This window comes from Crocodylus porosus, unplaced genomic scaffold (assembly GCF_001723895.1).
Source record: "Crocodylus porosus isolate Cpor-Errol unplaced genomic scaffold, CroPor_comp1, whole genome shotgun sequence".
Taxonomy (NCBI): Eukaryota; Metazoa; Chordata; order Crocodylia; family Crocodylidae; genus Crocodylus; species Crocodylus porosus.
In genome coordinates this window covers 14,731,272-14,757,165 of record NW_017728925.1, presented here as the reverse complement: position 1 = coordinate 14,757,165, position 25,894 = coordinate 14,731,272, and the positions used below count along the sequence as shown (strand labels likewise).

The 25,894-nt window shown below is 44.0% G+C and overlaps 1 protein-coding gene across 1 annotated transcript in view; it reads right to left on the bottom strand.

Moving 5' to 3' along the window:
• Nucleotides 1-25,894, bottom strand: part of LOC109314132 (collagen alpha-1(V) chain) — a 224,884-nt gene that overhangs the window by 18,897 nt on the left and 180,093 nt on the right. The window contains exons 35-59 of the mRNA XM_019541119.1: nt 25,325-25,369; nt 24,331-24,384; nt 23,668-23,721; nt 19,280-19,333; nt 17,109-17,216; nt 16,115-16,204; nt 15,927-15,980; nt 15,166-15,273; nt 11,757-11,864; nt 11,024-11,077; nt 10,518-10,571; nt 10,229-10,336; nt 10,076-10,129; nt 9,858-9,965; nt 8,876-8,929; nt 8,114-8,221; nt 6,727-6,780; nt 5,888-5,941; nt 5,367-5,420; nt 4,642-4,695; nt 3,765-3,872; nt 2,882-2,935; nt 2,725-2,778; nt 1,729-1,836; nt 841-894 (exon numbers count right to left, since the gene is read on the bottom strand). Coding sequence (XP_019396664.1) covers nt 841-894; nt 1,729-1,836; nt 2,725-2,778; nt 2,882-2,935; nt 3,765-3,872; nt 4,642-4,695; nt 5,367-5,420; nt 5,888-5,941; nt 6,727-6,780; nt 8,114-8,221; nt 8,876-8,929; nt 9,858-9,965; nt 10,076-10,129; nt 10,229-10,336; nt 10,518-10,571; nt 11,024-11,077; nt 11,757-11,864; nt 15,166-15,273; nt 15,927-15,980; nt 16,115-16,204; nt 17,109-17,216; nt 19,280-19,333; nt 23,668-23,721; nt 24,331-24,384; nt 25,325-25,369 — 1,809 coding nt within the window. The remainder of the gene's footprint in view (nt 1-840; nt 895-1,728; nt 1,837-2,724; nt 2,779-2,881; nt 2,936-3,764; nt 3,873-4,641; nt 4,696-5,366; nt 5,421-5,887; nt 5,942-6,726; nt 6,781-8,113; nt 8,222-8,875; nt 8,930-9,857; nt 9,966-10,075; nt 10,130-10,228; nt 10,337-10,517; nt 10,572-11,023; nt 11,078-11,756; nt 11,865-15,165; nt 15,274-15,926; nt 15,981-16,114; nt 16,205-17,108; nt 17,217-19,279; nt 19,334-23,667; nt 23,722-24,330; nt 24,385-25,324; nt 25,370-25,894) is intronic.

Here is a 25,894-nt window from a genome sequence, read left to right as displayed (position 1 = left end):
GCTACTAGGCTACTGCACAGTTAGCGTCTGGTGTCGACGCATCCAGGGTGAATTATTTGCTCAGGCAGCTTGATTGCACCATCCATTTGTTTCTTTGCCAAGCCAACAAACCCTCAGACTCGTCTTACCAAAAGCAGACTGAGCTGTGCTCTGCTTTTACTATGTTATCAGCTAATCAATGAGCCTCGTCTCTTCCTACTGGTAGTTCTCCGAACTGAAAATCTCTAATGGGCTAAAATCTAAAATGCTCACTCATGTTGGCAAACGTTTCCTCACATATCATGAGCCATGAATAGTAACCAAACCACTCATGGCATAAAATAATGCTTGTTGCAGGTACAGCTTATTCTGAATTAGCCCTCAGGAAGCAGAAAGACATGAGCACTTCAAAAATGTGGGTGATGCTCATCTTCCCCTGGAATTATATTCGACAAGTTAGCCTAGGCTAGACGCAATGGGTCATTTCCCCTAAAACCTTGCTAAATGGTGTCAGGAGGGTGAGTTAACTATCGACACTTATTAGCTTCAAGTTCCTTCTAGGACTTTTATGCCTCTTGATACAATTTATTCTACAATTTATTCTTAATAATACACAGCACTCCTAAACTTCTTCCTTTTGGCCCATTTCACTCACAAACTAACTACTTTAAACAGCTTCTCAGGGAGAGACGCGTCGCACAACTGTCCTGTCCTGTGGAAGATGAGTTGCAAAGAAATCAAGTGATTTGTCAAAGGTCACACAACACATCTGTGGCAAAGGCAGGAATTAAAACCTGCTGGCATAACTCACAGCCTGTTGCTTTTGCTGCTTGACTTCAGGACTCGTATTCAGTGACTTACCGGTAATCCTGGTGGACCTGGAGGTCCAATTGGGCCAGAAGGCCCGGTGATACCCTAAGAAAGAAATGCAAAATACAATTTATTTTAATGAATTCATGGTGTATATTTAAAGTATACACCTGGGGCTCAGATTTCCAATTTGCCTGCTTGATTAGCATGCTCTGCTCCAAAGTCGGAATGAAAATTGGCATGCTGGTACGTAAAATGAGCATGTACATGGCCAAGTGAAAAGGGCAGCACTCATAGCCGTGGCTGGATGATTTCTGGTTGGCTTCTGGACTTTAAAACCTCAATCCCCAGGGCAACGTTCTGGGACTACCATCCCTCTGAATCTCCTCAATCTTAATCCATAGCAAACCCCAAGCCCGCCCATCATCCATCTTCCAGAATGGCTCATTATGGAGCAAGGCTCTGTTCCTGAAAACTTACCCAACACGGGCGCAAAAGTCCCTCCGCCCAAATCAGCTTATAGAAGAACCTGCTTATTTAAAAGGATCACCTCCTTTTCCAGTTTCATTTGTTTCCATGATAGACGGGCCAGACCTGCCACGCTCCCGCACCTTGCAGAGCCCCGGGGCTCAGAGTCCCTTCAGAAAGGTCAGGTCGCACTTCAGACTCAATTATGGACTGGACTGAAACTTCCCTCAAGGACCCGCCCGCCCTTGTGATCTGGTGGATACGTGGCACCTATATCTCACCATAAAGCCTACGACCCTGAGCCCTGCTGAGATATAAGCTCAGACTCAAGAAGGCTGTCTCTGTTGTTAAACCACCTCATCCAAGGAATGACCTGAACCTTTCGGGCTGGTACAGAAGATTGGCATCGTTCAAAAGCACGGTTATTAAAAGTTTTAGCCGTGGCTCCAAAGCTTTCCTAGAAACACCCACCTGTTCTCCTTTGGGTCCTGCCGAACCCTGGGGTCCTGGGAGACCTCTGTCACCCTTTTCTCCTTGCTCACCAGGGGGCCCAATAAGACCAATCAGACCTGGATGACCCTAGAGAAAATAAATAGTAGATGTGTCTTCGGATGCCCTCTTTCAAGCACTCCCATTAAAGCCACTTGTCAGCAATAAACATAAGAACCAAAACGGGGTGAAAGGAAGGTGCTTTTACTCGTGTCTGCACGGCCCACAATTCCCAGTGCAAAAGGAAATGCTGCCAGCGTGGCAATATTGTCATCTAGTAGTCACTCTTCTTTTTTTGCACTGACACGTGTTATCATAATTTCTGCAGATACGGTTCAGAGCTATTACCTCAAGCAAGGCAGGTGTCGATGTAGTTGCTACAACCTTTTTTTCACGGCTTGCTAAGCAGCTGTGCAACACAGCTGTGCTAACGAAAGCTTGAACCGGGGCAAAAGAGCCACCTTGGATTCAAGCTGCACAAGGGGGATTACAAACAGATCGATGTGTGTTTCTTCATGGTCAGTGAATCCAGCCAATAACATATATCCTAAAATGAGCTCCCGGGGTATTTCTTATGACCAATGCCTTATGAGTTCCTAATCCCTGTTCTCCGTGCAATGCTACCAGGTCCTCACCAATCCCCTTTTCTGTTATTAGGGCATTTCCAGCACCCTGACAAGTCAACGTGAAATCCTACTGTGGCCTATGCATAAAGGGTGAAAGTCAGCCCTGTGCAGGGGGATGGCCTCCGGCTTATTATGCACCACTTCAGCCCCACTGAAGACATCACAGTGAGACTTCAACTGGACTTAAGTAGTGCAGAAACCTCGGTCACGGGGATTTTCACTCCAAAAGCTGCCCCATTCGTGAACAACTCGGTGTCTTGGCCACAGCAGTACTACCGAGGTCTGTTACCTACTGTCTTGACAAACAGGGTCCCAGAATTTGAAATGAATGGCATCTGAGCTGTGATCTCACCTTCTCACCCTTAGGCCCCGAATCTCCTTTCAGACCGGGTAAACCAGGTGGGCCCTTTGGGAGGGAAAAAAAAAAGGGAAAAAAAAATACATTGAGATAAAAATAACGAACACCAGATGCAAGTTTTCTGCAAAAGTCTTGAATGATCTGGACATACCAGGGGGCCTGGGGGACCATCAGGACCCGGAGCACCTGGGAGACCTTGTTCACCCTGTAAAACAATACAATCGAACAGTACAATGTAAAAATTATACAATCCTCTCAGGTTCGGCATTCAGAATAAACACACTCCAGAGCTCAGTAGCTTGGGCCCATCACAGAGAAGGAAGATTCATTCCCTATCTGTTATTAAAACTTAGACACATATTACATGATCTGACCTGAAAAATTGCTGAATTGTAACTGCTCAAGGGTCACATGTGCAATCCGGGCCTGCTGTATGCCTTTCTAGCAACTTCAAGGAGCTACGGATTGTGCTTTTTGAATTTGATCGTGCTTTTTGAATTTAAGTAAAATAACATGAAACAACGCCTGGTCTTGAAGATCCTTATTCTCGACTAAGCTGCCAGGAGGGTTTTGTCTGAGTGCTGCACAGAAATCAAAGTCAAGGATTTGAGCGCCTAAGTCCTGACACTGCTTCTGAAAATAGGACGTAGGAGTTTCTAAAGCCATCAATACAAATACAATTAAATGAAAGCAGACTGCTTCCCATAAACAATAAACACTGGCTGGAGCCAGCTTTCCCATCCCACAGCCAGGCAAAAGGTCTAAAGAAAAGGCCTTCTCGCACTTGCAAGGCTGGCAGACTTGGACTACACCACATTAACGGAGGGGAAATGGGTTTTAGCCGTGACTCATCTACCCAAGTCACCGACCACCGGATGTCAAAGCACTTGAAAGTAAGGACTGTCAGGTTTTGTGGCCCAGCCAGACTGGTGCATGGAATAAAAGTCATCCTAATAGAGGCTTAAGTCTAAGCTGTGGTCATTTTTCTTATTCAAAAGCTTTCAGGAGCTCTTTTCAGTCTGGGAATAACTCACCACCGGGCCAGGAATTCCTCGAAGGCCGTCAGGGCCAGGCTTCCCTGGCGCTCCTTGAGGGCCAACTGGCCCCGTCTTCCCAGGGGGTCCTTCCAAACCAGCTTCACCCTGAGGACAAGAGACAAAGCGATGGAGTATTCGACAGGTCACCAATTTATTTTCCAGACAGTCTAATGACAGCTAAATGGACCCCATGTCATGGAGGAACTCCCTCCCTATGGACTTTTTAAAAACATATTTCCACTAGCTGTTCTTCGTGCTTTGCTTTGTGCACCCACTGAATGTCACACCAGTATTTTTACCCTTTTCTGCTGGTTTGCTGACCCACATGAGACATGTGCATGCCCATTGTTTTGTTCCAGGTTGTTCAATGCCTGTTACCCCCGGGTTTCGATTCACGGCAGAAGCTCTTGGATGCTACCAAAGCGCAGTTAAAATCATACGGCCGTAACTTGCAGCACCATTTGGAAAACTGCTCTAAATCTGGCTCTGCATTGTTATTGCAACAATCCTTGTCATGATAATGTCATGTTTGCTTTGTGATATTATACAACCCTGCACGCACGGTGCTATCTCCAGAACAGTCAACTTCAGCACATGGACCTTCTGATACCCCAAACCCCACGTTCTCTGACCTTTTGCAAAGCCACAATTATCTCAGTGGAGTCTGTTAAATGATGAAACAAGCATTTAAAAGAGGAGTGAATACAAAAATCTGCATCTGAGGCTCATAGCCCCATATTTTAACTTTGTCATTGGTTGAAACACAGTGAATTTGACATCCAGGTCTTTTAACACTGGATTGTATGAGGTGTGCTGAACACTAGACTGTGGAGGGCATCACTAAGGACCTTGCTCAAATAAGTTCACCCCTTACCTTAGCTCCTTTCTCTCCCTGTCTTCCTTCAGGACCTGCTGGGCCAGGTGGACCCTATGGAGAACATGAAGCAGAAGCATTACAATGTTAGTCCTCAAGTAACCTAGAGTATCTGCAGTGGGGGGTACATAGAGAAAAATAGTACCTTGATATCAATTTGCAAATGAATTTAAAAAAATAAGTCCTTTATAAATCAGTGCTCTTCACCCCTATCCTGATTTGGCAAGAAATACTGAATAAAGGAAAGGTGAGGCAAATATTTTCTCACTTTTTTGGGGGGAACCAAAGATCTGAAAAGCCTTGCAAATGAGTGGGCATCTTCTTGCTGATCTTCATGGGCTTTTGATGGGGTCCTAAACTTCTTACAACAGTGCCAACAACCTATTGCATTTCTATGCGCAATGAGCAGATTTATTTCATCTCTTAGTAATTCTAAGGGATAACTGAGGACCGGAGCTTTATTCATCACTGACACAACACAGCTGGCTTTTTCAGCATTTGCACTACACGAGGACTGAGCTATGACACCCTATACATAACCGTGACAATATTATAAGGTTCATGTTTTATCAGATTGACAAATGTGGAAAGCAGGTGATCCCATTTGATCAGAACTTAAAAAAAATAATTGTTTGGGTAAGGCCTTTTGGAATTAAAAGGAAAATAACAATCCCTACTGCATGCACCTAACCAAAGTGTACGTATATGTCCAAAGATTAGCTTACCCTTTTCCCAGGTGGACCAGATGGGCCAGGTTCTCCAGTAGGACCAGGAGATCCCTAGGTTTCATGTGGAAAAAATACAATCCATGACATGCCAAAGAACCCCAGCCGATAAGTAACATATAATCAGCCCGCCTCCAGCCCGCATTAGCATTAGGAATAGAGGCATTGTACAAGTTCTGTTCACTCATTGGAGATGAAGTTAGTATTTCCTTTCATCACCCCATTGCCATCATGCAGGCAAGGTAAGATACATTTCAAACATACTTCAGCGTTGACATTCATTCCTGAGGGCTGCAGTGCATTATTGCAGCTGGGTTTATAAGCAGAGGTAGCACAGGAACTTAGCCTCCGCTGGAAGTTGATGGAAGCTGGGTTTATAGCTGCTGGTTGTCTCTCTGGAAATCTCCCCCTATATGTGTTCCTATATTTCTAGTAGCCTGGGCAAAGATTAGGCCTAGGAATTGAACCTGTGGAACCTGCTCCAAATACATAATAGATCACGTTTATCTGAGTGTACTCACAGTCTGACCAGGTTCACCATCATCACCTTTGTCACCTGTGGGACCATCTTGACCCTAGGAGAAGAAGCAAGGTTTATTTACTATGTGTTTCTCTTTTTCCTGTTCCAGGTAAAAGCAGTCCATCCTAACAGCATCACCGAGAGCGAAGGGCAAATGCAGTGAATGCACAGGCAACTCCGTCGTCTTTATAAGAGCGGGACTAAGTCATGCTACTTGAAAATTTTCACAGAAAATGCCAGAAAATAAAAACTCTTAGGCTACGAAAAAACATTGCACTTGTTCCTGAACATATTGTGCCTCTGTTTGTCCCAGAACAGAAATATCCTGGGATAGGCATGGACACACATAGGCCTTCTAATCAGGGCTTAGTGAGTGGTTGAATGCACTGCTGCTTTTCTGCCATGGATGCAAGGATGCAATCCTGCGACCACCATTCAGATGCACTTTGCAATGTCCCAGGATAAACTGCTAGCACTTCTTATCCCATAAACCTTTTAGGATTTATTCCAGGACAATGGGCGTAGATGTTTGAATAGCTGTACTTTGTCCTGGGATAAAATGCTTTATCTTGGGACAAATGTGACATTTGTTTGTAGCCTTACTGACATAAGTATTTTTTCAAAGATTTGGAGGACAGCAAAACCTATGAATGCCATCATTGCCCAGTGTTATATGTATGTCAGAAAAACAGCATTGGTAGAAATTTCCACTCCTCCCTTTGCAAGAGAGGAAAAACCAATTCCAGCACTTCTGCTGGTGGTGGTAGGACAAGACTTGGAAGTATTTCACAGGGTAACAGTAGAAGAAGCAAAGATCATTTCCACAAGATGGGTACTTACAGCTGGGCCAGGTTCTCCAGGAGGGCCAGGGTCACCAGGAAAACCAACCGGACCCTGCAAAGGAAAGAGAAAGGTTTCCTAAGGTCGATTCTGCTACCGCAAAACAACACAAAATTATTAGCCCAAACACAGAAATAGCCACTGTACACAGCCAAGTCTTGAGCCCCAAAGCTGACACGTGTTTGAAGTTCAGATCCATGAAACTCAATGGAATATAAATCTTGAGGTTTGATCAATGCAATCAATGCCAGCCTTGAGAAAAGCTCCTGAGAGCTCACCAGAGTCAATGTTCAATGTTTGTTTCACTCCATTATGTTCAGAGGGCAAAGTCAAAGAAATCCTCCACAATTTTAAGATGTTCAGACCTGGATGCTTTAATTTGGTTCACGATAGAGATGAAGGAGGGGTCATCTTTGAAATTTGGATTCAGACATGAACTCTTAACCAAGCGTGGGGAGGGGCTCGTTTGGGGGTTGAGTACTGGTTGCCAGCAGTAGCTTGCAACGTACAGGCAGGACACAATGAAACTCAGCTCTCAATTACAAGTTAATTACTTCGAAGTAAATCAGCGCTGATCCAATGAAGCAAAAAGGCAACTCTGCTTAACACCAGCTGATGATCTCACCCTCTGGGCACGGTATTTTTCGCTCGGGGGCATCACACAACATGTAATCATTAGAGTGCATTGCCATTCTTCCCGGCCAATGTCTAGTGCATATTTCAATTGATCCCTGGGATAATATTCAGACAGTAGGCATCGACCAATAGCATGCTATTCCAAAGGCCCATCTGCTCAGACAGATGACTAACTCCCCCGCTTCCTTTATTATTTCATGCTATCTTTGCTTATTATGGAGCAAATTTCTTCAGCCAATGAGACTAAAAATAATAAAAAAATCAGGCAAGAAAAATGCTGTTCAAAGTGGTGTAGTTCCACAGATTTCAATGGAGCTTTGACAGTTTACATCAGCTAGGCATCTGGCTTTAGATGTACAAAGCCCACAACACAATCATGCTGTAAAGAAAACGGATCTCTAATAAACACAGTGCTTTCCTGGGCAGGGGGCCACTCAATGTCTTATGCACTGCTCAGGTGTTAAAAATAAGTTGTATGGGCAAGGTCCTCATATCAAACCTGCAAGCAGAGACGAATTTCACCCGAATGTGAGAAGATTGGTTCATTTTGCATTAGCTTAACTACTATTAACTACAGCTTTTCCTCACCATAGTCACCAAAGGAATTGGTGTGCACCATTTGAAGGTATGGCTCATTTGACTTAAACCACCTAAAACTTCCTGAGCATCTTTTGCACGCAGCCACCCAAAAATAATCCTCTGTTTGGCAAGGGGAGGGCACTATTCCAACAAGACACATTACAGTACTTACAGGGCTACCTTTGGGACCGTCATCACCCGGTGGACCTTTGGGGCCAGGAGGACCTGCAGCACCCGAGGGGCCTGCTTCTCCCTTCTCACCTCTTTCTCCCTTAGGACCCTGTAAGGAAAAATGAGATATCTTTGTTATCCAGAGGACAGAAAAGCTGGCATTTGTGCATTTAATTTTATGCATTCTCCAAAGAGACCCTCTCCTCCAAATCCCTCAAAAGCATTTGATAGCACCTGTGTTGTTTTTACTATGGCATGGACAATGCATAGTCAAGAATGACAAGCTTTTATGTAACGTGCAATGCCAGCCTGCTGTAGGCTGCAGCATTTAGCAGTCTGCTCTGCCTCCTGAAGTCCAGAGTCCTTCTTTCCAAAGCAGAAGACAGATTTCAGGCCCTGCAGCTCCCATCTACAGCCTTATATAACATTGGCACTTACTCTACAGAGCACCCTACTAAGCCTCCAGTTCCAGGCTATGATGAGTTCATGAACTGTTTTGGTAGGACTACATCTGCATTTTTCTTTAACGTGCAAAAATGTTTTGTCCAGCTTTCCTGAGGGAGCCACTGCAAAACACATTGTTCAAATACAAGGTCTGCTGGCCTGCTGAAGCAGTCCGGACATGTACAGTCAAATTCATGTTATGGAGATCCACGCCCCTATGGCTACCCTGACCCCGCAGTTTCATTACGCTGCAAATCCTGTTCCATTTTGGATAAAGTCAAAGTGGGCATCTATTTACAGATCACAACATCTCACTTACCAGAGGGCCACCTTCTCCAGGAAGACCAGGCTCACCAGATTCACCGGGCTCCCCCTATGAATTGGGAAAAATATTGTGATTTTCTTACTAATGCTAGCACACCAGGAAGTGTGTTCCTATGTAGTTCAAAGCAGGCATTCACTTTCCATAGTGTGGAAATTAAAGCTGGTCATAAAAATGAACAAAAGCTAACTTCTTGCAAACTTTTGGTTGGGAATTTTTTGACTAAAACATTCAAATAACTCAAGTTAAAATATCATGTATATCAATACCATTCTTTTACTCTATGGGATTAAGCTCACTGAAGGCTAAGCTCAGAAAGACGCTGAGTGCTCTGGTGAGGTGCTAGCCACCTTCTGTTCCCACTGCCAGCAGAAGCAGAGGCTATTCAACATCTCAATAATATGTTGAGCATAATTAAGAAGCAGTCACAACACCAACATGTATGGGAAGCTGAATTTCCACTGCCTTTTGCAAAGGAGGAAAAAAATATATTCATGGCAGGTAGAAGCTGCCTTCTGTAAAAGGCACCTACTTATTTGCACATCAAGTGCATGCCTCATGTCGCTGACGGTGCAATCTTCCCCACTCAGCATTACCTGTCTCCATTAAGTGGCCCTAACAGCGGAAGCGTAGGTCAGTCTCAAGGACAATTATGCCCTTGGATATCTCAACAGGGCCAACAGAAACAGCAGCTGTCCTAGCAGTTAGTGGACACCTATTTACCTGATCGTCCCCATCAAAACTCATTTCACCGAGAGGGTCAGTCTTCAGATGGTAAGAGCATCCAGCAAGGGACAGAGTTTTTCATCTTCCCTCCCCTTTCTAATTGATAACTGGTATCTTAATAGAGAACTCTGGCTCGTTAACAGAGTCCTTGGTAATGCTAGTACCACGTGGCAATCCTGTTTCCATTGCAGTCATAGAAAACCTCCCTCTGACTCTAAGGAGAGCCCCATCAGACCTGCTCAATGTGCTTTACCTTTTCTCCCACGGCCCCAGGGTTTCCTATTCCGCCAGGTGGACCTTGTGGACCATCAGCTCCCGGGGATCCAGAAGGACCTCTTGGCCCAGGTGGACCTGGCGGGCCCTATAAATAGGTGGAGACATATTTAGATAACAAGAAGGAAAAAAAAAAACCATGTGGACTAGATACCAAAGCTAGCAATGGAGTTAATGGGAGATCTAGGCATCACTCACCATTTGTCCAACATCACCCGTTTCTCCCTTCTCACCAGGTGGCCCAGGCAAGCCCTACAGGAACATAATCAGAGGGGATATGTTCAGTGGGAAACATCACAAGAGCAAATGAGTAACTCAAAACCCCATATACCCCATAGCACTGGGAATTACCTGCAAACCCACTGGGCCTGGGGGACCAGGGAAACCTCTTGGCCCTTCATCACCTTTCTGACCAAACAGGCCTTGTTGTCCTCTAGGACCTGGTTCTCCATCAGCTCCCTAGAGAGACAGTTTAACACGATTTAAAAAGAAATACATATTCTATCCAGGGCCCCTATTCCCACCTCTCACTGCAGTCAGTGACCACAGGCTGGACCAATATTAAATATTATGTTTGTAATATTTTCCATGGGTAGCTTATAGGGAAAATATAGTAATTAATAATGGCAACAATACTCACAGCTGGACCTGGTTGACCAATTGGACCTTGAGGCCCTGTAGGACCTGGTGGACCCTGTTAAGAAACAGATGTTCAAAATGTCATTTTATAGTTCCACCAATATTGCAAAATAACTATCTCCTGATCCCCCCCACCCAACAAATGACATGGTTGCAAAATGGTCACAGAGTCTCACTAACACTGCAGAGGCATGAATTTCAGCTTCCTTCCTGACTTGTGCCAAAGCCTGTCCCCAACTCACCCAGCTGTAAGGGGGTGCCAGGTCAGTCCAGCGGAGAAGCCAAAGGCTAACGCTAGCCACGTCACTCCCTTGACTGCCACCACATACTGAAACTGGTGTAGCTTACCTGCCAAAGGTCAGTGGGCCCCTACACTGGAGTGAACCTTTGCACAGTCTTATAGTCCCACCAGGAGAGCTGCTCCCCAAGACATAGCTCTGGAGATGCCCAAACCAACTGTAAAAATACAAAAAAAGGCTTTTCCTGTATAATGCAATTCGAACTTACCTGTTCGCCTTTGTCACCCTTGCTTCCTTTCTGGCCAGGTTCTCCAATCTCACCCTGTTGGATATGAAAATATACAGTTCATTCATACAGCTCAGTAAGCACTCACGTACCTCAAACACCATGCTCTCCAGTCACCTAGCTGTCAAACACCGTGTTCTCCAATAACCTAGCATTTTGGGGCCTCGACCAGTAGAAGTCAACTTCCCACGGGCATTTTGATATAGCTGATTATATTATATTTGATATAACTGAGTTATATTCTCACATAATGGTATTCCTTTGCTGATGACACCTTCTCTCAACTGCTGGTAGGTACGGAAAGTATTGCGCCAGTCTTGCCAGTAGAGAAAGCGAGAATGAAGGGAGTATCCCTGCTTAATAACTTTGGATACCCTTATCTCCAAAGGGCTTTGTTGTTGCAGGTTTTGGGGAAAATATACAACCGCCTCCCCGCAACACCTGGGGCAATGACACATGGGAGAGGCCCAGAAGGGCTACCAACTGGAACACAGTAAGTAATTTAGTTGACGATGCACAACAAGGAAAATAATCTATGCAACTCTCTCTCAGTGCTTCCGGCTTCACGGGGCTAACAGGATTGCAAAAGTAGGAAAAGCTAACTTGCACCACTAAATGGAGCCGCTCCAGTTCTGACCTCACACCAGGAGCAGTTCTGCTGAAAGGGAAAAGGGCTTTTTACACTGCTGCTGATCCAAGCGGAGCCGTCTCTTACCTTATCCCCATCCTCTCCTGGCGGACCAACAGGGCCTGCAGGACCTGGGAGTCCGATTGGGCCTTGAATGCCATCACGACCAGCTGGACCTTGAGGTCCTTTCTCGCCCTGGAGGTACAATAAGCACGCACGTTGGATAAGGCTCTTTTTCATTTCCCAAGTCAAGTATAAAGTCTCATTAATGTCATCATCACTTATCATCTGCCAATGGTTTCTGATAGCATGTGAGAGCACACAATACAACTGGTATCTGGTAGACGTTTTATAACTCGCTGGTGCTCACTGTTGGAACTCAGCCAGAATTTCCATCTCAAAAGAAAAAAGAAAGCAAAAAAAGGGGGGGGGGGGAACAGCCTGACAGCAAGTATCTGAATTATTATTATAGTATCATTATTTTGGATCCCAATTTATCTGCTTGTCTTTTTCCCTGGGTGACGAACAAAACTTCAACGCATTTTGATTTCCATGATCTGATTCTTATCAACTCTCACGCTAGCCAATTAGGAGGAAATGCTAGTTCTCTCTATGGTAAAGTATACTTTCCTTCTCTGTCTACTCCATGTCACAGTCGGTTTCTTAAGGAGACTGGCCTCTCATCTGTATTTTCTGAGCAATTAAACACATCTTAAGTGGAGAAGGCAACCTCTGCTGGCTTCTACCTTACAACTTTCATGTATTCCTACAACTGTGTCTGCAGTTGAATTTGCCTTTGTTTATATGAGCTGAATGGCTGATGTTTTTTTCCAGTTCCCTGGCACATACTTTAATTGTATCTGAATCCTGGGTGCCCTGTTGTAAATGATTAGATGCCTGATAAATTGCCTATTCATCTGTCCAATAACACATCATACATATACCCTGTTGTACAGATGTTCATAAAGCTGTTTCAAGAGGAAATTCTTGCCTCAGGTCTAGCAGCTATAGCTTTCAATAAACCACCAAATGCAGAATGCAGTGGGGAAAACACACCTTTAATAACACAAATCAATCAACACAAATGTCCTAGCTCAGTCTGAAATCACCGAGACCAGTATTTGGCCATTTCCAGGGATTTGAGGCTGAATGTGATGTGTGTGATTCAAAAAATCAAAGTCAGTGACATGCATCCCCGACAACAGGCCGGGCAGGATTTAGGCAAACGTGCTTCTTCTGTGAGAGATGCAGAGCTGTGCTTTAATATCTATCTATCTAGATCTATATATATCTATATAGATAGATATAGATATATAGATATAGATAGATACAGATGTAAATAAATAGATAGATATAGATCAGTATAGTGAGATGTTTCTTTACATATATATAGGGGATATATATAGATATATCTATATATATGTAAAGAAATATCTCACCATACTGATGGCATGATACAATATATTCCCACAGAGTAAAAGACTGCAGGCAACTGCTAGATGCATTCACTCATCTGTCTACTTCGACTCATACAATGAAGTCCATTAGCACAGCAGGATCTGAGGAAATTCCCTGTTTTTTTTCCCCCTTCCTTATTCTGAAGTCCAGTTAACAAGTCATACTTCAGTGTTTGCCTCTACCATTAACCCAGACTGCTCTAAACAGACTCTTCCCATTCTCTGCTATTATCGATATATTTATATTGCATCAGTTCCCACAGGCACCACCCAGGATGCCCAGGTCCACACATGCTGAAGGCTGCACATACACATAAGCAGCAAGTCTTGCTAGGCAAGGACAGCAGAAGAAGCACTGCAGGGTTTTCTGGAAGTGGATAGTTAATCCAAAAACAGATTTTAGTTAGCCTTATAGCTAGCTAGTTATTCCAAAGAGCATGACAGTATCATAATCCCAGCTTATTCTCCTGAATATGTTGTGACATGTCATAGCTTTGGGGTGAACCTACTATAGGGAGGTGTCTGCAGCTGACCCACTGTCTTTTAGCATGGCAAAGCATTTGCATTCAAGGAAGCTTTCTGAGCATCTAAGAACAACCTAAGGCTGATGGGAAGAAGATTTGCCTTCCTAGACAGTAGAGCTAAGGACTTATACCTTTTTCTTTGCCAGGAGTTTTGCAACTGAACTGACAGTTGTGACTTTTCTTTGGCTAATTACAATGCCCCTTTTTATAAAGGTGATTTAGGCTGTGGACAGATGTAATAATAAATAGTTAACCGGTGTAGAAGCTAAGTGCAGCTTAGAAATGGAAGAGCTGCATCAGTTCAGTGTGACCCACAGTATATCAGTGTCATTTAAAACCAGTATAATTGTTTCACGTCTCCATCCCCTTGTTCCATTTTTTTTAAGGCCCATGAGCCCACACTCAGGTCCGGGTTTATCCACACGCAGTGTCAGGGGCATATTAAAGCAGCAGCAACTTTATTTTTCTCATTTTTCTTTCGGTTTAGCCTCTAACAAAATGACTACTGTGGGTCTCAAAAGAGACAGAAATGCAACAACACAGGGGAAGGGAAGGCAAAAGGAACAATCAGTACATGCAAGATGCTGTGGTCTGGTTACTAGGGGTAGCCCCAAAGGTGAAATAAGCTGCCCATGAGCCTGTCCTGCGGTTGTTTTTCCCCGAGAACCACTGTGACCTGTTATTTCTACCGTCTTTTCATCTTTTCCTGCTCTGAGGACCGCTTCTCATTTGGTAAAGTCATTTCTAGCCCTAGGTATATACATACTCTGTAGCACAGATGTTAAAACAGGGCTGCAGGATTGCATTTTGACTGCAGGGCTCACCTGTTCAATGCGGTTAAGAGTGAGAGGGAGACAACATATGCAAGGAAAACACACTGATCTAAGTGAATGAAGTATGGCACCATAGGAGGAGTGTTTGCTGTTCTTTTCTGCCCTGTACTTTTCCAGCTCGCTTATCCCTATGTATAGCCCTGATGGTGGCTGTTCCACTGCCTGGGCTCACACTGGCATGTTTTCTCAGCACCCACGCACAAGATGTTGCAGGAAGAAGCTGTGAAGGCAGCGGAGAGGAGAAAACATCTCAACTTTCATCTTAAACTATCTAGAGCTGAGTCATCCTGGTATCCATGTACCTGCCCTCCTCCTCCTGGCACCAGTCATGAGGAATATCAAAAGAATAATACTCACCAGCTCTGTGAAAAGAAAATTTAACTGAAAGCAACACTGAAGAAATCTCGCCCTAAACTACAGGAACAGGACTGAGAATCACTGGAGTAAAAATTCCCTTTGTGAGATTTCCTGTCCTAAAATTTCCATATGTATATGTCTATAGGGGAACTTGTGTACCTTGGCAGACGGGGTTCAGTCGCCCACGGACAGCCTGATGAACTCACCTTCAGTTGTGCCCGCAGCATAATTTCTCACGCGCACAAAACATTTTCTAACTCCCCTTTGCACTGAGTACACAGACACATTTCACCCGCTGCCGCCCACCTGGATGCAAACGACTTACCGGAGCTCCCTTTTCGCCAGCAGGTCCTGGGGGGCCTTGGGGTCCGGGCCGTCCAGGCAAGCCGATGGGGCCAGCTGCACCAGCAGGACCTCTCTCACCAGGAGAACCCTGTTGGGGGGACATGGGAGGAAAGGCATCATGTGTATGTAAAAAGATGGAGGGAGATCGGACCGCAAAATTAAGCTGGAGGAAACACCTGACGTGCAAATGTCAGTGCTTAAGAGGGTGCAATGAGAGGGGGCACAGTCAGGTACCAATTCTGCACCGTGAATGCAAGGGGTCTTGTAGACTCTTCCTGTAACTAAATTCCTGCGAATGACCGAGTTCTTCTCTAGGTGGTGCAGGAACTCGGTTATCAGACCTTGAAAACAAAAGCACCTGCCATTTCATCACTAAATTAAACAAAAGGGTTTGATGATGACCATTGTCTTCCAGAAGACAATTCAGCTCTGCTGAATGAGAAGTCCCAGGTGGGCGCAAAGTGCAGTGGGCACGGCTAGTTATTTAGAAGTAAAAAGCCCAGATCCCCCATTGCAAATGCCCGAGGCATCCAGTCCCCTTGCTCATCAGATGTTTTCTTGACTAGCAAGACAGAGCTACTGCCTGCATGTCAGGTAAAATAAAAGGATACCCAGACATGTAGCCATTAACACCAACACGGAATAATGTCTGTTAAACAACTTCTAGTTTTCTGTAGTTTTTTTATTAGGTCTGCAAATGTATTACATGGTGCCACGCAAAGGCTTGGAGCTAAAACTTACCGCTGGGCCTGGGGGGCCTGGAGGACCTTCATTGCCTTTCAGCCCTAGAGCTCCCTAGAAGCAAAGCAAAAGAGAAGAAAAAGAGCATCATTCTCAAAAAGCATATGGTAGTATATCTTTATTTTACATCACATGGCATTATATACCTGAGTCATTCAATGAAAAGGGTAATGGGGGCTTTAACTTACAATGGGGCCAGGAAGACCTCTCTCGCCAGGGAAGCCTCTCAAACCAGGTGGTCCATCTTTTCCTGGAAGGCCAGCGGGACCTGGGTCACCCTGAAATGAAAAGTGTTAATTCTTTTAAACTTTGCAATCAGCAAGAACACAAGGTCTTTCCACCAGGTTCTCAATACAGACACTCTTATTGGGACTTGCAAGTCTATATTTCCTCTCTGAAACTTCTCCCTTCATCCAGCCAGGCTTGGATCTACAAAAGAGACCCCATACAACTCATTATCCAAGGGTTACTTGTCATCTTAACTGCATGCTCAACTACAAAACCTTAAACTCCATTGGAGACACTGATCAAGGGGGATCTCTGGCAAAAAAAAAAAAAAAAAAAGAAACCCCTTTATACAACATGGATGGAGCTGCATCGTTCAAATCCAGGTCAGGTCTGGGTCTCAGTTTTGAAGGTCTTATCTCCTAAAGTTTGGACCACATTTAGGTCTCTGGCTCTGGTTCTGCTCATTGTCAAGAGAGTTGTTAATTGAGGAATACTGGTCCAACATTTAGGGGACTGGGACAATTCAGGTTTGGGGTTCCTGCTTCAGGTTACATGCAGATGGAAATGCCACCCCATGTAAAGTCAGGGATTTGCTCACAAGAGGGACAGGCTTAGTTAGGTTACTGCCTGACATGCAAATCTTAATAGCCATCACCCTCAAGTACCCTCTTTGCCCTTGCAATCAGTCTGTTATGGGCATGGGTGCCCAAACTGTCCCTCAGGTCAACGGCAGGCACAAATTATACCTGCAATTCGGGGGTGGAGGAACAGACACTTGGCATTATCCACTCAACTCCCAGCAGATCACTCACAGGTCATCAAACAGAAGCGGGTACCTCCATTTCTAACTGGAACCAGCCCTCTCTTCCACCCTTGTACCTTGAGCATCATCTCCCAACACAGACCTGCGCTCTGGATGGTAGAGGAGTCAGAAGACAAGTGCCAGCCACATACCTTGGTCCCTTCCTTTCCAGTGAGTCCAGGAAGCCCCTGTTCACCTGGTGGACCAGGTGGGCCTGGATGTCCACGCTCACCCATCGGACCCGTCTCACCAGTAGGGCCCTAAGAAAAGTCAGGGAGATGCAGAGGAAGGTGTTCAAGATGACAGGTTGTCTAACACATCAGAAAATGTGAATGAGACCTTTGAAAATCTAGACAGTGGTTGCTGAGAAGCAGTGTGATCTTTGACAGAAGGCTGATGAACAGAGATCAGCGTGCCCCTAAGTGTCCGTGTCCAGAGCTAAGGAAGAGGGCTGAACCCTTTCGAGTGAGGATGTAATATAAGAAGGCAGCTAGCTGTGCAGCCAAAGGAGATAGGCGACTCCAGAGCCCCAAAAGAGACCTCTTTCTTTTAGCAACAGGCATAATTCTGGAGAAGTCCTTTCCACCAGAAGCTGGGATGCAGATAAGCAGGATCTGTTATGGATATTAGTCGTCCAACATCCACCTAGGAGATGGATGCTGGGTCTGGGGCACAGGGCCTTGCCTCTACATCATCACATCCAAGAGCGTTGGAAGCATGAAGCAGGGCCAGGATGACAAGCCCATCAGGTCCAAGCACCCAGGCTGTCTTCACCATAACATTTGTTAGGGCTGCACAGTTCTTCCGAAGACCCTCTGTATGAAGGGAATTGGAGGAAAACATTACTGAATTCCAGTGCCCATGTACTCAAAAAGGCATTCGATGAAATGGCTAGCTCCACTGCTGGAGCAGCCTGTGGCGTTACTCGTTTTGGGCACACGTGACAGGTCTTTCCTTAGGCACCCTTCAATTATAGGTTCAATGGGTTCAATAATGACGCCCTCTTTCTGCAGGCTACACTATATTTGCAGAGCTCAATATAGTTGGCATAAAGTCTGCTTTCAAAGTATGCGTGCATTTGCCTTGTAATACAGGATTTACACTGCCATTAATTTGAAAGGATAACTTGATTGCTGTGTAATTAAACAGTGAACAACTCATATACAAATCAGTCCCCCTTCAATCGAAAACCTCTGCAGTAAAAAAAGCTTGCTCACATAATGCAGTTTTTATTTGTGCAGGAAGCTGCACAGAGTTTGGCTGGGACTGAAAAGGTTTGGTAGCATCTGGCAATAGTCTAAAACTATATTAAACAACATTTCCCCAGAAAGTAAAGCAATTTAACAGCAATGTTGCTTCAAATCCATCTCACCATGGAACATATCAATCCCTTCTGCAGCCATTCAACATTGCTTTTAAAGTAACTCGAAGTCTTGCAGTAAAATAACATGCAGGTATTAGGTATCCAGTTGTAGCCGTATTGGTCTAGAGGAAAAGGCAATCAGGAGGTGAGCGGCTCCACACCAGCTATGAACTGCCTGCCCAGAGGAGTTTTCCATCTATTGATTCCTCTGTGAAATCCTATGAAATATGAACCTGCATATCTACCCAGGGGAACTTTTACAATCTTTCCTCCAATGCCTGATAAAGGGTGCTTGTGCCCAAAGCCTGATGAAGGGTGTTTGTGCCCAAAAGCTTGCAATTAAAGAATTTTTTTTTTTGCAAAAATCTTGTTGGTCTAATAAAAGAGATCATCTCTACTATGGGTCCTGAATGCAAGTAGTATAAACTTGTGATGAGACACCCAACAGGCCAAATTTTGCAACCGATTCTCCTCTTACACCATTTTGACACCAATATTACTGCATTAACTTCCTTAATTCCTGATTTACTTCAGGGTTAGTGAAATCCCAGTCAGTCCTGCTGCTCCCAGCTTCTTGGCAAATCTGAAGTGACTTCACTGAGCAGAAGGGGAAGATGATTTATTCAGCCCTTTGATTTCAAGGGCAGTTTTATCTTAGTGCTCTATCCTGAGAGATGTTGGAAGGTGCCTTTGACAGGCTGGGACTCTGAGCAGAGATACAGGAGTAAAATTCAGCCTAAAATGAAGGGAAAGAGATTTTGGATGCTCACAACCATTACCAGCCAGGGTTTATTTACAAAGAGGTCAACATCTCATGGATGTGGCCATAGATCCTTTTGAAACCGTTAGTCTATTCATTCTCCCAGAAGCTTAGCTAAACTAGGCAGTCTCTGGCACTTCCAAGTCAACTGGGATATGTAGGTAGGATTAAATAGTGCAGGAAGGCAATGACTTACTTACCTGAGGGCCAACAACCCCTGGAGGACCTGGAGGTCCTGTCTTGCCTTGGAAACCCTGTTTTGAAAAGAAAAAGAAGAATACGTGGTGCTTAGCCGCGAGACATATGAAGGCATATAATCTTAGCTTTCCGCTTGACTGCCTCTCCTCTGTTAAAACTTATCATCAGTTAGGAAGGACGGAGAAAACTGAAGGCAATAAAAGGAAGAAATCAAGCAGACATATCCCAGGAGATGGCATATACCTTTCTGTTAATTCACAGAGCCATAATTGGAAAAAAGATCAGCAAACCTTTTCAAGTAGAGCTGTGATTTCCATGGGTTCAGGAAATGAGCCATTTCTAAGAGGCTGATCAGGTCCTCAGCTGGGAGAAGTCAGCACAACTCTGCTATTTCAACAGAGCCGCTCTGATTTATCCGCTTTGAGGATCTGACCGTATTATATTTATAAACACTTTTCACACTCATGAAATCGGTGAGACTGGAGGAGATAGTGAAGAAAATTATGACTTTATCTTGGCTAGTAATACAATTTGGGATTATTAAAGATGGGGAAGTCTTAAAACCTAATTCCCTTTTCCTCCTCCTTGTGCTGTTATGGTTTTCATTTTGTGCTCTGCTCAGCACACGAGCTTTGAGACTAATCCGCTGTCTTTCCCTTTCTCATGCAGTCAGTTTGACTTGCCGCTTTCCCAGGAGTGGCACAAGGTTACTGTATTTGTTTGAGTTTCCCAATTGTATTCAGTGTTTCATCACCATTTGTTGGGAACAATTATGCACGCATTTTTGTTTGCAGCAGTTTGAAACAATGCTTGCAAATTTAGTGGTGCCAATTTGAGCTGTTTCACAGGGTCCCTCTAAAGATGGAGCAGTCTCCTCTCCTGTCAGGCTCACTCATTCAGAAGTGCTCTTGATCTCTATCTAAATTATGGGTTGTACAGGTGGAAAATAGCAAGCTCGCAAAATATGAAGGCCGCTGCTTGGCAAAATTACTTCCCTTCAACCAAGAGCCTGCTACAGCTCTTTTCTGAGATGTGCCTTGCAGAACTCCTAGTGCAAAGGACTGCACTATCTACACTGTACGCACGCGCGTGCACACGTGTGTGCACACATGCATGTTCATGTGTGCGCATGTGTGTGTGTGTCCCCTACTGCCTTCAATGGGTATAGCTATCTATGACGGACAGCAAATTTTGTACGCTATTCCTTAGAGGGCAACAATATTCACTGCACCATCACCAAATTTGCCTGAGTTTTATTGCCATTCATTCTGTAATCTAGCAAGCTTGAAAAATATTATTGCAAAGGGCCAGTGCTATACCATACTAGAAAGCTGCTTAATATCACTTTGCTGGGTTGTTGGTTGCAGCTGTGTTGGTTTAAGGACACTGGCAGACAAGGTTCTCTGGGCAGATGTAATATCTTTTATTAGAGCAACTGAGTAGTTGGGAAAAAGTTCTTTGCAAGCTTTTAGGTGCAATCACCCTTCTTCAGGCATAGGAAAGCTTGCAAAGAACTTTTTAAACTACTCAGTTGGTCTAATAAAAGATATCACATCTACCCCAAGAACCTTGCCTGCTTAATATAACCTCGACATGCTTCCAGTTCATGAACTAAAAGGTGGAGCTGATGGAAAAATTGCGAACTTTTTTTGGAAAAAGGTCACTTGCTTTTGGAAAATGCAAAATCATTTTTATCAGTTCTACAATGGAATTTGTTCTGAAGGAGGAGAAAGTCTTCTCCAGGTCTCTGCCAGAATCTCGAAGAAGATTCGGTATGGTTTTCCCTCACTTTCAACATCACCTTTTCATATATTTGTTATCACAGCTACGTGTCCAATGATACTTCAATGTCCTCAGTTTCTGCTGGATGGAAAGAAAAGTGAGGTGTGCATCCTAAGTAAGGTTTCTTGCTTGCAAGTACATATGGCTATAAACACGATTCTGCTCTGGATACAGTATTTGATATATTTTCCATTCACCCCCAATGCTGTCTGATAACAGCATAAGGAAACAGGATGAGAAATGGAAAGAAAAAAGTCACTCAAATAATTTTAGTAATAAGGCACTGGCCAAGTATTTTAAAACTCATTTTGGAAATTTAAACACTCAAGCTGTCGGCTGAATAGAAAGAATACATTGAAAGGCAGCAACAGCTGGAGTGCGAGTTATAAAATGGGTTTGCAAATATTTGTGTCTGTAGAAATATCATAAAAGTTCTGTAAACTGTGTGTGTGTGTGCGCGCGTGCGTGTGTCTGTGTGTCTGGATGGTGGAGTTCACAGCGAATAGTTATCCTCAAGGGTTTGTTCTAATCAAAGGTGGATTGAAATGCTTTCCTGAAAGTAATTGCCTAATAGGCAAATCATTAATGAAATAAATGAAGAAAATTATTACAAAATCCTTTTTAGAACAGAATAGCTGAAAGTCAGTTCTTACTCCATCAACATGCCAGACTTAGAGTTTGGTTCTGCACTTTATCTGCAGCAGCTGACAACCCCAGAAGAAAGCAAAGCGAAAATTTCAGCCTTTAATTTTAAATTTAGGTGTCCCTGGCATCACTGATCATTCCAAGGAGGAAACTAGATGCCACATTCAGACACTGGCAGGTCAAAACCTTTCAATTCACCTTTACCTTAATACTGATCTAAGAACGTAGCTTTTGTACTCTAAAATATGGTGTCATTGTAAAGCAAGTTTTATGGAGCCTAAGCAAATATATGGCACTGCATTGAACACTGTTTGCATTGCTTTGCTTAGCAAATGCCAGGCAAGTTAATTATTCTTTTCGGTGATAAATCAAGGGAAAAATGCATAATATGCAAAAACTTTTTAATGCTTATCTGCCAGGGACAGTAGTGGAGAAAAAGTGTAAAGCTCACTAGAGAAGGGTTTCATTTCTCCTGTAAGTGAAATACTGAAGGAACAACCAACTGTCTGCTAACATGCAGCATGCAATGTGATGAAAGCATAATAATTATAGCAAATGAGCTGGATCTTAATCAGCTGGGAGAAAAAGCACCCAAAATAAAAAAGCAAAACCAGAAAGTTACTAATTATGGCATGCAAAAATATACATGGGAAGAATGTACATTTTTGCTGTGGAACACCCTTTAAGCAAAATATCTTGGAGACAACAAACACACATCACCAGAGACAGAAGACAGCCATATTGTCATACCTTCTGCATGCCTCATCATTCTCCTTTGGTGAGAAACAATGATTACATCTGTGCAATAAAATCCTTTAAAACTGACAAAGCGATATGCAAACATAGAGAGAAAATATACAACAGGGTAACTAAGCAGCCAAGAGCTACCAAATTTGCAGCCACATTTGGCAGAACATGTTGGGAGGACTTTGCAAGGCCTGCTCCAATAGCTTGAGATTAAAAGGCAGCATCAGTGCAGGCGCCATTCGTCCTGCTGGACTAACGCAGGTAGCAGTTTGCAAGCGTGTCGCATACATGGGCACATACAGAAAACCTAGGTTGAAATCACATCCCTAAAAGTACTAGCTGCTACTAGCCTTCCGGTAGCTAGGGCATGCGCTTTGCTGCGTGGAAGTTCCTTAGCCAGTCACGTGATATATATTTGGTAGGAAATCACCGGTGTTTATACTTAACATTCACAAATAGGAACAGGTATTGAGGGAACTCTGACCAAGGAACTAACCACCATGGGTTATGCCATTCCAAAAGTAATCAAAGAGAAAGAATGAATCTCACCTATAAAGGCCCTTCAAAGAGCTGATCCCAAAGAAACATAATACCATACCCTTCTAAAGTGAGAAAGGCTAATACAGGTCCCTTGAGTTATGGAGTCTATGACTTCGGAGGTTCAACTCCATTTTTCCACAAACCCCCCTCAAAATGCCCACATTACATTAGCGGCTGATGTTACTCAACTGATACAGAGTTGACCTTGTTCACTGCTCTGGAGTCAAGGTTAAGATACCCTGAGCAGAAGTCAATACCCACTTATCTGACCCTATAGCTCTTAAAGATCCCAATTTCCCATAGTCCTAAAAACAAGTTAGGTGAACTTAAGACCTGAATGATCAGCTCCCTCCGCCCCAACCTCCCCCCATCTCTCTTTGCTGTTGGATCTACTGTACGCAGCCCACCAAGACCAGTCTAGTCCACTGAACAGATGGAGAAGGAAACGGAGAGCCGTGGGAATTGTGGCTTTCCCGGAAATCATCATTAGACTGGTCTGTCCTGCTCACAAGTGGGTTGATTCCCATAGACCTTTCCATGGAGCTGAAGAAACACAAACCGCTGAAGAAAGACAAACGTGGCAACATCTCCTCAGCTACACAGCAGGGTTTAGAAGAACCGACCAGCGAGACAAGACTCAGGACTAATGATCTACCCAAGGTTTTTGGCTACTTACAGTTTCACCTCTCTGTCCGGGGTGACCAGGCAATCCATCCTTCCCAGGTGGACCCTAAAGAAGAAATCAGAAGAAGGATGAACAGATTTCCAATAGCATCCTGTTAACTATTAATGTGCTAGTTGGCATGTGCACAGTGGTACCAAAGCTCTCATACCTAAAAATCAACCTCATCAGGCATTTGGGCTCAGTCCTGGAAAGATGCTGAGTACATTGAACTCCCATTCACTTCAGTGGGAATTAATGGGCCCGAAAAGCCCTGAAGCCTCTCTGTAACGCTGCTCAAGGGATGGTGAGAGAGGGATTACACTGCCATCGGGGACAAGAAATCACCTCCCAAAGAGGCTTCTGAGGACACCCATCTAGCACATTGCTTCTGTACAGTGATCTGGCATTACACTGTTCCCCCAAAGGAGAGGGCCAAAGGGTCTGAAGCCACTTCAAAATGGATTGTGCATTTCCAGCGGCAGCATGCCTGCTTATTTAAAATCCCAAATCATTGTATTACCATTATGGGCATCTCTCAAATGCCCTTCATTGGGTACATGATCATTGTCAGTGAAGAGGATAACCCTGAGATGCTGCACATGACGGCAGCTGATGGAAAACAAATGCCTTCTGTATTTTTTCCCCCATGTTCTGGACCTGCAACTCTTAACTTACAGGGGGGCCTTTTGGTCCAGGGAATCCAGTTGGTCCTTGAGGTCCTGGTGGTCCCTAGGATGTGACACAAGTAGAAAACAATGTATTAGAAGATACCACCTTCTACAACTGCAAACTTAATATGCATGGAAAGTCAGTGTATATACAATGTAATAATGCATCTAATTAATTAAGCAATACATATGTTAACTGATAAACCAAAGACGCATTATTTGCATATGCTTATCATGTAAAGGGAATGCCTAGAGAAAGAAGCAGCACTAAGCCCTAGCAACTCCATGTGTTGACAAGTTTTACGTGGTCTCGTACCTACTTCCTTGTCATTAACAAGTCCATTCCCACTATGAAATCTGGGGGCATGCAAGTAAAAAATTCAGAAGCAGTTTGCTTAAGTGCAGAAAAAATCCATTCAGAAACTTTTAGGAAAAAAAGGGAAAAACAAGATTCTTCTCTTATTCTGACTGTTCACAAAGAACGTGCAATTGGGACAAAAGGATGCTAGAGAATCCTTTCCTCCATGACTGGGATTGCCTGACAGAGGAATATGGATGGCCATTTCTCTTTTGCCCATCCATGGGTAATGTTCACCCCAAACACACACACTGTGTACATTGCTTAACTCCATGCAAAGCCCTGTTTTGACGGTTTGAACAAGACTTAAATGGTATCTAGGCCTTTTATTGGCTCTGGACATGGGAGTTAATTTTAGTCCTCACTCATTGCCAGTATTGGTTTGGGGTTTTTTGGATAGAAAACATAGAAAATGAGGGTTGGAAGGGACCTCAAGAGGTCACATCTAATCCAAGCCCCTGCTTAAAGCAGGACCAGCCCCAACTACACGATCCCAGGGATGGCACATGTAAAAAAAATTCTCAATTTAAGAAAAGTATCTGCTCCTTAGAGATCCTAGTAGATACCTAGCCACAAATACTGCTGCTTTTTGTCTGCTAATTGAAGAGCCATTCTGATTGTAGATGTATCTACTTTATCTTACCCTTTCGCCAGGTGGACCAGGGGGACCATCACCACCAGAGTTGCCCTTTTAAGAAAAGAGAATGCATGGCATTAAAAAAAAAATCATTTTGTCCACTTTGTACAAAGATCCTGAATAGCACAGATGAAAAGGTGATATCACATGGCTTCCATCACCAGTTCCCTCCCCTCATCCCTTTATTAATAATGCTGTTTAGGAGACAACGTCCAAGGACAAACGAGCACCAGACCGCTTCCTCTACCTTTGCCCGAACCCAGACCATTCTCTATACAAATACAGGAAAGATAACATCAATGGGATCTGAATTTCTACGAGATAACTTCCTTCTGTGAGATAAATGCAGCAACAAAGGCGAGGTATTTATCAAAAATTCATGCCGACACAAAGCCGAGCCATTTATTTTTAAAAATCAGCCAGTGCTTCTGTGACAATGTTTCATTATAAAAGCTTTCCTTCCATTATGCCAAGCGATTGATGTTCACCTAATCAGTTTATCCAGCAGATTCTGGCACAGCTTCGCGGTTTGCCGAGCTGTAATTGACCCGCCGACTCCCGGTTGGCTTACAAAAC